The 13978-nt window shown below is 45.1% G+C and overlaps 2 protein-coding genes across 2 annotated transcripts in view; one reads left to right on the forward strand and one right to left on the reverse strand.

The window, feature by feature from the left end:
- The window catches only part of LOC119421085, a gene marked incomplete at its 3' end in the record, with an annotated part of 641076 nt that overhangs the window by 84427 nt on the left and 542671 nt on the right, over window positions 1-13978 (reverse strand).
- Window positions 689-13978, forward strand: part of btaf1 (BTAF1 RNA polymerase II, B-TFIID transcription factor-associated) — a 22798-nt gene continuing 9508 nt past the window's right edge. Inside the window, exons 1-20 of the mRNA XM_037677606.1 lie at window positions 689-1058; window positions 2090-2213; window positions 2864-2978; window positions 4894-5037; window positions 5362-5561; window positions 6271-6404; window positions 6529-6655; window positions 6722-6790; window positions 6912-7001; window positions 7082-7177; window positions 7300-7476; window positions 8597-8737; window positions 8835-8959; window positions 9033-9153; window positions 11318-11422; window positions 11498-11653; window positions 12090-12232; window positions 12311-12485; window positions 12559-12762; window positions 13434-13854. Of these exons, the coding sequence (XP_037533534.1) occupies window positions 1045-1058; window positions 2090-2213; window positions 2864-2978; window positions 4894-5037; window positions 5362-5561; window positions 6271-6404; window positions 6529-6655; window positions 6722-6790; window positions 6912-7001; window positions 7082-7177; window positions 7300-7476; window positions 8597-8737; window positions 8835-8959; window positions 9033-9153; window positions 11318-11422; window positions 11498-11653; window positions 12090-12232; window positions 12311-12485; window positions 12559-12762; window positions 13434-13854 (2881 nt within the window). The 5' untranslated portion in view covers window positions 689-1044. The remainder of the gene's footprint in view (window positions 1059-2089; window positions 2214-2863; window positions 2979-4893; window positions 5038-5361; window positions 5562-6270; window positions 6405-6528; window positions 6656-6721; window positions 6791-6911; window positions 7002-7081; window positions 7178-7299; window positions 7477-8596; window positions 8738-8834; window positions 8960-9032; window positions 9154-11317; window positions 11423-11497; window positions 11654-12089; window positions 12233-12310; window positions 12486-12558; window positions 12763-13433; window positions 13855-13978) is intronic.

Consider the following 13978-nt stretch of genomic DNA (forward strand, 5'->3'; position numbering starts at 1 on the left):
GTGGTTTGGACATGTCCAGAGGAGGGACAGTGGTTTGGACATGTCCAGAGGAGGGACAGTGGTTTGGACATTTCCAGAGGAGGGACAGTGGGTATGTTGGTATAAGGATGTTAGAAATCGAGCTGCCAGGAAAAAGACAATAAGGAGAAGACATGGTAGTTGGACAGAGGACAGTGAGACAGAAGAGGATGACTCGCTGACCCCTGAAGAGGGAAAATCCGAAAGAAGTGGGGGTTTTTTATTAATACTTTTCTTTAAATCATTAACCAAACATCAAAATGTACACAAATAAACAACAGAAAATAAAATTTAGGTGCTTTCATTTCGTGAAGCATCGATAATTTCATTCATTCAACCTTTACTTGTCTTATTGAGCCACTAGGACTCTTTACAAGAGAGACCTGACAAAGAACGCAGATGAGCTACAGACAACAGTAGACAATCATATAAAAAAGCATAAAAAAGTAAATAGAAGAAATAAAAAAAAAACGAAACTATTTTCGAAGCAGTTGGAACGACAGCTTCATGAAGCAGTGGATCGTAGGAGGAAAAAAAAAACCTGGTTGGATTTGTCTTGTCCTCTTAACGCGCGTTTTGATTGGCTCTCCCGGAGGCCTGTAGCCAATCAGCTTCCTCCTGGCATGGAGGAAGGAATAAATGCAAGATGGCTCCTCGTATAAAAACAGTCTCCTGGGTTTCCCTGGACGAGCAACGAAATAAGTCTCTATTTCTCATCAGGGTTAAATATTTATCCGCGGAGAGCTCCGAGGGGTGAACCGAGCATTATCTTCCCGGGTTTCGGTGGTATTTTGTGGGAAGCGGAAGCGGAGGGACGACGTTTGAAGACGTGATGCGGACGGTTTGGTAGAGACGGAGCGGGCCGGTCGGACGGCGCTCTGCCCGGCTGGGCCGCAGCTAGCCAGCGCTGCCTGCTAACTGGCTAACGACCTCACCTCCTCGGCGAAGCACGACACATGTGGGAATAAATACATCGGATTTCTGACTGTTGACTGCGGGACGTGGACGCTCAGGAAGCAACAAGTCATGGCTGTTTCGAGGTGAGCTAAATGTCGACGGAGCTTTAGCTGCGTGCTAACATGCTAACGTTGTTTTAGCTGAGAATAGCGTGGTGATGGCCGACCTAAGCTCTTTAACCCTACAAAGAAAGAAGCTGCTAACCGACGCAGTCTGACTTTTAAATAAACAGATCGAAATCAAAGAGAGAACTTCGTAGTTTGGCTGCAGCTCAGGAAAGCGAGGTTAGCTAAACAACCAGGTAAATTAAAGTTATAGAATTAAAATGAGCTGTGATAATGTTCAGAACTAAATTAAACTCGGTTATTTTCAGCCCGGCCTCGATCATAAAACGGTCTAAACGAACAGGAGCGGTTTAACGTTTTGTTTTTGTCTCTTTCTGTCTGTGTTTATTTGAGTCCACGTGGTTTTATTGGTTCTGGATGACCTGGTTAATTAAAACTCACGTCTAAGATCAAGACTAACATTTTTATTCTGCAGGAACTCCATCAAGTCAACTTTATTTAAAGAATAAAGCGCCTTTTTATTCACTACTAAAGCCACCAACACAGTTCACTTGTAAAATAACTAAAGAAGCTAAGAATTAAACACTGGTTTAAAAAGCAAATACAATTTAAATTATTATTTAACCCAAGAAAGCGTTGGACTAGAACAGGTGAACCTCGAGTTTAATTTAAAAACATTAACGCTCTCGTCTGTCCTCGGGGACACTGTCCCACACCTGTTGGACTGTTCTGAGGACACCTGTCTCACAGGTGAGCTGTCTTGTGGGTTTTAGTTGTAACTTCAGGAGGAGACACTCTGCAGGACCCAGAGATCTGGAGGGCCACGCGGCCGTGGACGTGCATTGTACGTGCACAGGAGCTGATGGACACCGTTAAAAGGGGTGTGGCGTGCGCTCTGTCTCGGGTCTTTGACAGCATTTGTACCTTACGCTTTACTTTCATGCAGAAACATAAAAATGGTTCTAAAAGATAACTTGGCACAGGTGAACGTCAGAACCGATCTCGTCTGCGTTTCAGTTTTCTCACTCATCTGCTTCACCTGTTTCCAGACTCGATCGTCTGTTTATCCTGCTGGACACGGGGACGACGCCGGTGACCCGGAAGGCAGCGGCCCAGCAGCTCGGAGAAGTGGTCAAACTTCACCCACATGAACTCAACACCCTCCTGTCAAAGGTGTGGGTTAAGTGTTTAAAGGGATGTTTCAGTCGTTTTATGGTGGGGTCCTGTGAAGAAGGTATGAACAGTCTTCACCCTCTTTGGCGTCAGTTTGGAGCCATTCACTGTTCAGGAATAACAAGCTAACCGCTAATTTGAATACAGCCAAAGTGGATTGCTTCCTCCTTAAGACTACTCCGTTTTTCTAAATTTCGTAGCAGCTCATGTTTTTATTGTTTAATTTCCTTTAAAGTTTCTGTCAGTTCCTCGATGCACGACTATTTCCACAGAATTCTGTAGCGATCTGCAGCGCATGGAGGGGCTCGGTGCTGCACTTCTGGTGTGCCTTTGGGCATGTAGGCGAGATCTTTCCAACGTTTCAATGATTAAAGTTGTCTGCAGACTGCAGTAATGAATTTTGATCTTAGCTGCAGTTGCACTCGCCGTTAGCTCGTCAGTCTTGCCCCAGAACCCCATGTCAAACTGTCTGAACTATCCCTTTAACTTTTATTTCAATGTGTGTGGAATGTTAATTTCTGACTGACCCAGTCTTGTTCTAACACTGTTAAAAATCCTTCTTAATGCTTAACAGTCCAGTAAATATTAGTCCAGACTGGCTGTTCTGTTAGTCCCTCGGCTGTTTTTAACAGAAATCCTTTTAATACCAGGTCTTGACCTACCTGAGGAGTCCCAGCTGGGACACTCGGATCGCAGCGGGCCAAGCTGTGGAGGCCATCGTGAAGAATATTCCCAAGTGGAACCCGTCTCCAAGGCCTAAAGACGGTAAAAATCCAGACTTGATGGTTAAATTAAACTTGTGAAAATGAATTAATGCATCATAATGGATCTGTTGTGGGCTGAGTGCGTTCAGCTGCTTCCAGCGCTGAGGTAATTTATTGTGCGTCATGTCTTACTCTGGAGTTAAAAGATGCTGTCGCGTGGTGTTTTACTGAAGTTCAGCTTGTTGTGACCTGAAACAGCCTGCAGGTCGAGTCACAGCAGCGTCTCGTTGGTTGTTCAGCAAATGTTAAGAAGGAAAACTCATCCAGATGTCACAACGACAGGAACAACTTTTCATTTCTTCATTACTCATAAACAAGTTTGAGTCCAGTGTTCCCAGCAACTCTGGAAATCAGGGAATGACGTGCACATGTATTAATGCTGCTATGACTGAGTCCATCTTCTGCTTCTACAGTCTACATAGTCTCTGCATCCTTACTGATTGGCTGTGGCTTTTATTTTCAGATGTTATACAATTATTATAATTATTAGGAATTATTGCCGTATGCACGTATCGTAAGCTACAGTAAACGACTGCGTCTCTGAATGGAACTGTTGATTTTTTCAAAAGCTAAAAGCAGAAGGGAGTTTGTTGCCACAGTAAACTTTGCTCGCCACCTTTAAGTTCTGAGTGTTTCGTTTAAAACAATCCTGTAAATTCAGGATTTACTTTGAGTAAATGAAATGTTGGGAACCCTGCAGTTTTCCTGTAACACGTCATGAGCCGGTCGAACTTTCCATCGTCAGTTTCTCTCTTGTCCATAAAGTTAAATTAATAGCATTATATGTTATATATTTTTAAACGTGCTTACTTAAAAGTTGTTGCTACAGACGTTTTGTGTATTCTAGGCGAGACTTTGGAGCTCCTTGAATTTGTGCACGGAAACCAACGTTCAGGGTTTCTGCGCAGTCTGTTGGGTTGCACAGGGTGTTAATAATAATAATAATAATAATAATTTATTCAATTTGTGCTGGGTTTAATTTAAGTATTTTCCCGGTTTGAATCGGTGTGTGTTGAAAATAAAGTATTGTATTAGCATTGTATTAGCATTGTATTAGCATTGTATTAGCATTGTATTAGCATTGTATTAGCATTGTATTAGCATTTGTATTAATTGTATTAGTATTGTATTAGTATTGTAAAGTATTGGATCGTGTTGGGGTTTTCAAACCGTTTCCCACCGTGCTTACTAAAAATAAAACGGTTTGTTTGATCGTGCACTGCACCAAAACATTCACGTTCCAAGTCGTCTTTGTAAGGACGTCAGCAGGTTGTGTTGAATCCACGTCGTCACGTGCACCCATCCTGAGCAGCGCGTTGGCGACGGTGGAAAGAAACGAGTCTCTGAACAGACCCGGGCTCAGGGTGGCAGCCGTTTGTAAAACTAGTAAACTCTAGATTCAAGTGGAGGTAAAAACTGCCAATAATTTTACATCAGCGTGCAGATAAAGGTACAAGTAAGGAGTGATGGCACAGAGGTTAGAGAAGGTGGACCTGTGATCAGAAGATCGCTGGTTCAACTCCCCGGACCGACAACATCATCAAAATGTTGCCTGACTCTGGGCCCTTGAGCAAGGCCTGTAACCCCCACCATCTGCTCCCCCGGGCGCCCCAGATGGAGCTCTGTGCTCCATCACAGGCTGTGGTTGTGTCAGCCAGACTTGATGCGACTCGTCTCTCTGCTCACGTCTGAGGACGGAAGAGAAATTACAGATAAAAGTACAAACTGAGTCACGAGTGTTTTCACGTCAAAACGACAAAATCTGAACATTTTGAGACGTTGAACAGGTTTCATCATTTCTTCTGTTTGGGACGTGCGATGTATTTGTGGATGTTCTGCTCAGAAGAATCTTTTGTTTTAGATTAAAGGCACGAACCCCAAGCGCTTAAAGTAACGTCGGGCTCTGTTTGTCGTAGAATCTGGTGCAGGTTCGTCTCCGGAGGACTCGTCTTGTGACCGGTTGAGTTTTTACCACTTCGACGTCTCCCGCCTGCTTAAACACGGCGCGTCGCTGCTCGGATCTGCTGGAGCCGAGTTCGAGCTGCAGGATGATCAAACCGGTGCGTGCTTCGTTTGAACGTTCTTGCTCTTCACACTGTTCCTCGTCTCGACATGCTGACCATGAAAACACTGTGCGGTGAATCCAAATGGACTTTGAAGAAAAGATGCTCGTTCTCGTCTTTTTGTTGTCTGATTATAGATTTGTTAAACGAGTCGTTGCTTTCTTGTCCTCTGATGTCATTTCCTGTTCAGCATGTTTAAGGAGACATTTGATTTCAGCACGTTGTCTTCTCGTCTCTGTTGTTCTCGCACATCTTCATCCTCCCAGAACTTTGTGTTCCTGAATGTCCTGAACACGTTTGAGAGTTTCCTTCTGTTTGCAGGTGAGACGGACCCAAAGGAACGTCTGGCCCGTCAGAGGAAGCTCCTCCAGAAGAAGCTGGGCCTGGACATGGGTGCTGCCATTGGGATGGACACAGAGGAGCTGTTCAACGACGAAGACTTGGATTATTCCTGTCAACCGAGCGGGCTTCGAGCTCAGGAGATTAGACCTACAGCTGGCTGCAGCTCCAGAAACCATGTGGTGAGATTCCTCTCTTCCTTATTTCAGTCCAGCTGGAGTTGGTTCCTTGTTGTGCAATCAAGCCCTTTTCTCCAACGATGCTCAAAGTACCGAGCCTCGGTCCTGAGACGGTGCGTCATTCTCTCCAAAGAAAAGATTTCTTCTACTGTCCACTCTGCCAGACTTGGTGGAGACATGAACCATTTCCTAGTGATGCTCTGTTTAGCAGCTTTTCTCAAGATTTTGAGATTTGTCTCCTCAGTTTGTATCACATCACTCTTAAACAAGCCCAGTTTTTAATGTGGGGTTTTTAGTAGAGCCTGACCTCAATATTCAGGTCTCTCTTGTAACTGAGTCCCCGAGGCTCAATGGGACTCGCTTGTATAAATAAAGGTTGAATGAACGAATGAAAGAGAGATGTACTGGTAGGGCCGATGTTTCGGGCCAATATTGGCATTTGGGGACATATTGGTGATAAATGGCCCATAATGCGTCCTCCATTATTCACCATAAAGTTATGAAGTGTGTTCCAAAACTTGTTTAAACAGTCGACAGAACTGAGCAACCTGCTTACTGAACCCACCCCACCCCCGCCGGCGCTGATGTAGCGCAAAGCTAGTGGCGCTCAAAAATCACCGGAGAGATGAGCGCCCTCCACTCTGCCTTCTGTTGGACGTTGTAGTGAACAGATGTTTGTTTCAAACCGTCATAACCCTGATGTTGGTTTTAGACGATCCAAGCTGCCGAGCTGATCGACTCCGAGTTTCGGTCGGGCATGAGCAGCCGCCAGAAGAACAAGGCCAAGAGGATGGCTAAACTCGTGGCCAAGCAGAAGTCCAGAGACGTGGATCCTAACGAAAAGAGGTAAAATCTTCTGCGTTCTTCGTTTGGATCCACATGAACAGTGAACGTTTCTCTTTTTTTATCCACATTTTAATTTGACTGCAGTAGTTCTGATTTAAAGATTAAAATTTTCTCACCATTTCAGCAACGACAGTTTTGAAGGCGAGCCTGAGGAGAAACGAAGAAAAACGACCGTCGTCATCGACCAGCCAGCCACCGAACATAAAGTCTTGATCGACACTGTTCCAGATAACTCCAGTCTTCTGGAGGAGGTAAAAATAACAAATGGCTTCATCGCCTCTGGTTTTTAGTTTGAGATTGATCGCTTTGATTTCTAGACCCACGAGTGGCCTCTGGAGAGCTTCTGTGAAGAGCTTTGCAACGATCTCTTCAACCCTTCATGGGAGGTAAAAACCACATTAGTTTGAACTGATCGGCAGGAATTAAAACCCTTGAAAACCAGAAGTGTCTTGAGAAATGAGCATGAACGAGTCTTTTAAAGTGAAAAGGTTTGTGTGGTGCTGACAGATTCGTCACGGTGCGGGCACAGGTCTTAGAGAGATTCTCAAGTCTCAAGGTGCGGCAGGTGGGAAAGTGGTTGGAAGTACTGCAGAGCAGGTATACCTAACCATATACTTTATGTTTTTACAGTGTTTCTATATTGTATCCAGGGTTTCACGGTGTCTGGTTCTGTTTAGATGCTGCGACAGCATCAGGGCTGGATCGAGGATCTGGTCATCCGTCTCCTCTGTGTGTTTGCCTTGGATCGTTTTGGAGACTTTGTATCCGATGAGGTCTTTTGTTTTATTGCTTTACACCTGAACAGGGTTGATGAACATCATTTATTACAGATGATCTTGTACATGCATGTCCTTCCTGTGTGGTTTGTGTTGACTTGTGTTTGTGTGTTGGGCAGGTGGTGGCGCCCGTCAGGGAGACGTGTGCTCAGGCTCTCGGCGTGGCCCTTCGTCACATGAATGAAAACGGTGTCTCGATGACGGTGGACGTCCTGCTGAAGCTGCTGAAAGAGGACCAGTGGGAGGTCCGGCATGGAGGCCTGCTGGGGATCAAGTATGCCTTGGCCGTCCGTCAGGTTTGTTACATGCCAAGTCAACGATCTTTATGAAGGGGGTTCCAGAGTTTAGGGCCCACGACTGAAAAAGCCCGATCTCCTCTTGAGGTTCAACCAGAAGCAGCTGATCAGATGATCTCAACCCCAAGGAGGAACATCTGGTTGAAGTAGGTCAGAGGGTGCAAGGTCATTTAGGCACTTAAAGGTCAACAGAATTTTAAAATCAGTCCTGATCCATACAGGGAGCCAGTGAAGGGAGGACAGAACTGGTGAGATGTGATCAAACCTACGAGTTCCTGTTCAGAGCAGAGCTGCAGCGTTTTGTTTGAGCTGGAGACTTGACGGGGACACCTGGTTGACCCCAACATAAAGTGTTACTGTAGTCTATAGTCGGGTTGTAATGAATGCATGGACTGTTTTTTTTTTTTTATTCAAGGTCAGATTTAGTCACAACTGACTTCATCTTAGCCATTTGCTTTAAGTGGAAGAAGGTTTTCTGCAGAACGGAGTTAATCAGTTTATTAAACTTAAGGTCAGAGTCTAAAACCATCCTGAGGTTTGTAACAGACTGATGGAGAGACCCGGTTTACAGGAACAGAGACGGAAGCAGAGTTGGGGCTAAACACAACTTCAGTTTTCTGATTGTTGAAACTTAAATTTGAAGCGTCCATGCCTCGATGTCATAAAGACATTTTAACAGAGGGTGAGTAGAACAAGAACTATTTGGTTTTATGGGCAGATGAATTTGACAACCATCAGCAATGAAACGAAAGACGTTTCCTCAGGATGGACCCAAAGGGAGTAGATGCAGTGAAAACAAGGTGTCCAAGAATCGAGCCCTGAGGAACCCTGCAGGAAAGAGTCAGATAAAAATATTACTAACATTAACACAAATGTGTGCACGTGTGTGTTTACAGGGTTTCTGTAGAGCATTAAAAAGTGTTGACAGTTATAATATCCATTTATTCTTAAATGGAATGAATAAAAAGTTTCCTCCATAAGCACTAATCCTGTTCGTACTGGTTCGTAGTGGTTCGTACTGGTTCGTAGTGGTTCGTACTGGTTCGTAGTGGTAGTTGAAGGTGATTTATGTGCTGCTTATTTCCAGGTTTTGCTTTAATTTAGGCGATTGTGTGTTCAGGACCTGATTTGTTTGTTGCTGCCCCGGGTTCTGCCTGCCATCACGGACGGCCTGCAGGACCTGGACGATGACGTCAGGGCCGTGGCGGCTGCAGCACTCATCCCAGTGGTGGACGGTTTGGTGCAGCTTTTACCGCAGGAGGTCAGAGACCGGATTTGTCCTCGTGTTTTCATTTCGTGGTACAGCACCAGAACGTTCCACCACGTAGTGGAAAAGTTGAGCTTCTGCTGTCCTCCAGGTGCCCTTCATCGTCAACACATTATGGGATGCTCTTCTGGACCTGGACGACCTCACGGCCTCCACCAACAGCATAATGACTCTGCTGTCCCTGCTGCTGACCTACCCACAGGTCCGACAGTGCAGGTGAGTCTCTGGGAGATCGTGTAGCGCTCACACTTGTGCGTGAAGTTACTTTGACACGCGTTTCTCGTTCTAGTTTGCAGCAGTCGCTCACAGTCCTGGTTCCTCGCGTTTGGCCGTTCTTAAGACACACCATCTCATCGGTTAGAAAGGCAGCGCTGGAAACGTTGCACACTCTGCTGTCCAAGGCCGACCAGGTAACGTCGACCTAACATGATTAAAATCACTGGGGATGTTTGACAAATCAGTGCGACTCATGGAAACTGAAGAGTCGTCAGAGGTCGACCAATCGGAACAAATTAAATTTAGTTTAAAAAACAGAAAAGCTTTAATTGGTCTGCATTTAACTGTTGGGACCTTCTAAACACTGAAAACAAAAAAGTTGGTATGATAAATTAATTTAAAAAATAAGTTTTTCAGTGATTTAAGAAGTTCTTCCTTTATTTCAATGAGGAAAAATGTGACTAACAAAATATTGTGTATGTCAATCAACCTTTATTTAGACAGGTAATTAGACAGACGGGTATATAAGTTACAAAAAGTAGAAGTTATAGCTGTAATGAACAAGTTGAATGTTTTGTGAGCTCACTGGCCAAAATAGCTGAAAATGTGATGAATTAGATTTAAAACAAAAAGACGTAGTGAAGAAAGAGAAACTGTGGATTCACACAAATATCTGCAAACTGTGTTTTCCAGAATTAATCCACCGTGTTTTCTGCTCTAAGTCGGTTTCACAGACTTTCAACCTGCGGCTTGTACAATGCTGCGGCTAATTTGGAGTGTGTTTTTCTTTACGGGCTAACGAGCTTCCTGCCGCCATGATGATTTAGCTTCGTCACATCTGGGCGCTCACGTAGCTGCCCCATTCACCTCGCTTGAGGGGGGGTCCTTGTGACTCACACAGACGGAGAGGACCCCACAGGTGTTCAGGACAAACAAACACATTGTGTCATTGTGTTAGTTTGTGTTGGGCCGTTCAGTACAGTAACATGAGGGAGGGAGGCGGTTGTCATGACGACCGGTGGGGTTCACTCTCTGTGTTGAACAGGAAGATCAAATCTATAAAACTCCATCTGGTGGTTGATTCATGATCTACACCAGTGATCTCAATTATTTTCTGTTATATGCCCCCCCAGAAAGAATTAAATATTTCACCCCCAACTCTCCACTGCGACTGTAGGAAACGTCCTTATTAACATTAAAGAAAAGAAAAAATACAGATCAACTTACAAACTAAAAAACAATGTTAATAAAGTTAATCTTCCTTGTAACAGAAACAACTTAAAGTTCATCAGTTTGCCTGAAAAAAAAAAAAAAAATTTTCAACTAAACATTTTGGACCATTTGATACTGAAAAATAAAATCAATAAATAATAATTCAAATAGATCAGCAACATTTTAACTCAGGAGTGTTTTATAAAACACTTTGACCTACAAAACAAAAATGAATAAAACAATTTTTATGTTGATTTAAAAAAATAAAAAAATTTTAATCAAAATGAGGAAGTCGGGATCAATGAGCACATTCATCGATTAAACAAAAAAAATTGTCAACAGGAAAAAGGAGCAGGTGTCGCTCTCGCTTCAGTTTACTCTTTGTTGCACGTGCGCTGTGAGGGACGTCACGTGGACATAAAAGCAGCAGCGGAGGGCGGAGGAGGTGACGGTCGGAGTTTCTTCATCGTGTCGGCAGCAAAGGAGAGACACGGCTCGTGCACGGCTCCAAAACCACAAGGCGGCCATATTTGTTCATAACTTTATTAATAGGAACGCACGCGACAAAATGAGGATGGTGGAAAAAAACCTAAAACTACTCCCTGCAGCAAAAAAAGCTTGTTTTCTAGGGTCACATGCGCCCCCCTGGCATTGTCTCGACCCCCCAGGGGGGCGCGCCCCACTATTTGAGGACTGATCTCCAACAAGCTGCACATCTGTCACTGCTGCTTCTCACGTTACAACGTGAACACCTGCGGCTGATAGTTGTCGTTTTATTTAGTGCGTGGCTTCTTCTAAGGGCGCTCCATATTTTCCTGCTCCGCTCCGGTTTCCTGTAATATTTTGTAAAAAAAAGACCTGAAGCTCTCAACCTTGACCTCCAAGTGGCTTCAAACATCTGATAAGTTCCTGCAATAACCAACACAGACATGTTCCTGTTTTTGATCATTTACATCGCTTTATAATGTAGCTGGGGTTTTTTAAAGATCGTCCACTGTTGTCATGATTCTTTGTTAAAACCAGGTCTCTCTTGTAAAAGTGTCCTCGAGGCTCAGTGAGACCAACCTGTAGAAATAAAGGTTACATTACGCTCGTATTACCTTTAACGTTTAGAGCATCAGTCAGTTGTGTTTGTATTTTCTTCAGAGTTGTGCGGTTTGGATCAACCCCATATTACAAGACATGCTGCGACACATTTTCCAGTCCTGCATTCTGGAAAGCAACGAGGAAATCCTGGAACTGATTCAAAAGGTTGGTTGGACACGTCTCGTTACTGACCCTCTGGGGAGGCGGTGAAGTGTCGTCTGAACGGTGTTCTGTGTGCAGGTGTGGATGGAGCTGCTGTCTCAGGCCCCCCAGCAGTTCGTGGTGGCCGCCAGCTGCCCGTGGGTGGCGGCCTGGCTCTGCCTCATGATGCAGGCCTCACACATTCCTATAGACCTGAAAATGCTGCTGGAGGTCAAGGCCCGCTGCAACTCCAAGGTTCTGCAGCTTCATTCTTTGTCTTGTGCTGCGTGTCTTGACATGTTCCCTTCCATGATGGAGCTTTAGACTAAGATCATGTTGAGAAATCTGAGCTGTCCTGGTCACACCTCATGCCTGTTGTCGTTTTCAGTCTCGTGTCGAGTTTAGAGCATGTGAGATGAGCAACTCCGCTACTACCACATGAAACTTCAGGATCTGTGAAATGACCAGACTCAAAGCCAGTGGTGTCTTTGCTAGTGTTTGGCTTTGGGTTGACTCCTTAAGTTTGGTTAAAACATTTGTCTCGTATATTTTGCTAACACAAACACACGGACATAGAGAAAACTGTATCGTCTGCCTTCATCTCTTCTTTTGACCGTGAGCGATGTTCAAGTTGCCGCTCCTTCACTTCGTCTTGTTGTTTGTGGAGTCATGAAGGAATTTGATTAAACAGGATAAGGGCGGGACGAAGGCGCGTCAGGGGACCAATCAGGTGAAGGAGACGGTTCAGGAGTACATAGCCGGTGCTGAGACGGTGACAGAAGATCCTGTGACGAGGGACTACGTGGTGGTTCGTGCTCGACTCATGGCTGCAAAGTACGTTCCAGTTGTCGACGTCACCTGAAATGAAAACTGTTTTGATGTACGACGTTAAGATCTTTGTCTGTGGTCCAGGCTGCTGGGGGCTCTGTGCAGGTGCATCTGTGACCCTCAGCTCAACGCTGCGTCTCAGGAGATCAGACCGGCCGAGTCTTTAGGTCAGCTGCTGCTCTTCCACCTCAACTCCAAGTCCGCCCTGCAGCGGATAGCGGTGGCGCTGGTGCTTTGTGAGTGGGCCGCGCTGCAGAAGGTGAAGCTCAGACGGACAGACGAGCAAAACGAGAGAAACGGAGTCGGCCTTAACGTCGTCCAATTCCTTTTAGGATTGCCAGATGGTGTCGTCCACGGTGCAGCCTCGGCTCCTGGCCATCCTGACAGAGCAGCTGTACTACGATGAGATCGCCATCCCCTTCACGCGCATGCAGAACGAGTGCAAGCAGCTCATGGCGTTACTGGCTGATGCACACGTGGAGCTGCAGGACCGCCTCAACTGTAGCGTCTTCACCATCGACCAAGCCAACGAACTGGTAACGTGATGAACGCATTACCTTTACCCACAGACGACCCACTTAAACCACTAGTTTCACGTGGTCGTGCAAGTGACAAGTCAATATCTTACCTGTTCTGCATGGGTCTTTGAACAGCCTCAGTTTGGAGAAATGAATTCTGACTGTTATCTGTTATCCATTCACACACACGTGCTCACCACAGACTCATGCTCATGCTGCTGTTGTTGCGTCGTATTGTTTTATTGTTAATGTTTAGCGTATATCTTAGTTTATATCTTAGATCCTTATTTACAGTTTCTTTTTATACTTTATATTTTTGCTATTGTTGAGTGTAACTGAGACCCTGTGTTTTGTTCCACCTCATGTACCACACGTGATGGAAATGACAATTAAAAAACTTGAACTTGTATTTTCTATCATCTATGCTGATGGAGTAATATCTATAATAACAATATCTATTATCTATTTATTTAACTATTTATTATCTATTTAACTGTAACAATTATCCATCTATGAAACTTTAGCTTTGGTTTCTTGTTCGTAATGAATAAACTGAACTTTCCGATGTGTTTGGTTTATGGTCTGTAAATTCTCATTATTGATAACGTGAGTTGTTTCCTGAACAGACAGCTTTAGTAATGATTTGTCCCATTCACAAGCCTAACTCCAACATTTCTCCTGTTGCCTAGGTAACCACCGTGTTTACAGAGACGACGTCTGGTCTGAACGTCACGTCCAAACGGTGGCTAGCTTTGGAGAGTAAACGGCAGCAGGCTCAGGCTACGGTGACGGAGACGAACACGGAGTGGCAGCAGCTGCATCAGCGCGTCCACCTGTTCGCAGCGTGTGCCGTCATCAACCTGCAGATGCTTCCAGACAAACTCAACCCCGTGGTCCGGCCCCTGATGGAGGCCGTCAAACGGGAGGAGAACGCTCTGATCCAGAGCTACGCCGCTTCGTTCATCTCCAAGCTGCTGCAGCAGTGTGCCGGCCGCTCGCCGTGCCCCAACCCAAAGATCATCAAAAACCTCAGTGCCTCGTGCTGCGTGGACCCCGCAGTCACGCCCTCATCGGGTTGTCCCGTGCCCCCGTTGCAGGAAAACCTCAAAGGTAAGAATCGTTATAAATGTTGATTAGTTAGGATCTGATAATGTCGGCATTTTTCACGATTAAGTCAGGTCCTCTGGACGTCTCTGTCCTCGGCACGTCTCTGTCCTCGGCACGTCTCTGTCCT

The sequence above is a fragment of the Nematolebias whitei genome, chromosome 1, assembly GCF_014905685.2.
Source record: "Nematolebias whitei isolate Nwh7 chromosome 1, NemWhi1, whole genome shotgun sequence".
Lineage (NCBI taxonomy): Eukaryota > Metazoa > Chordata > Actinopteri > Cyprinodontiformes > Rivulidae > Nematolebias > Nematolebias whitei.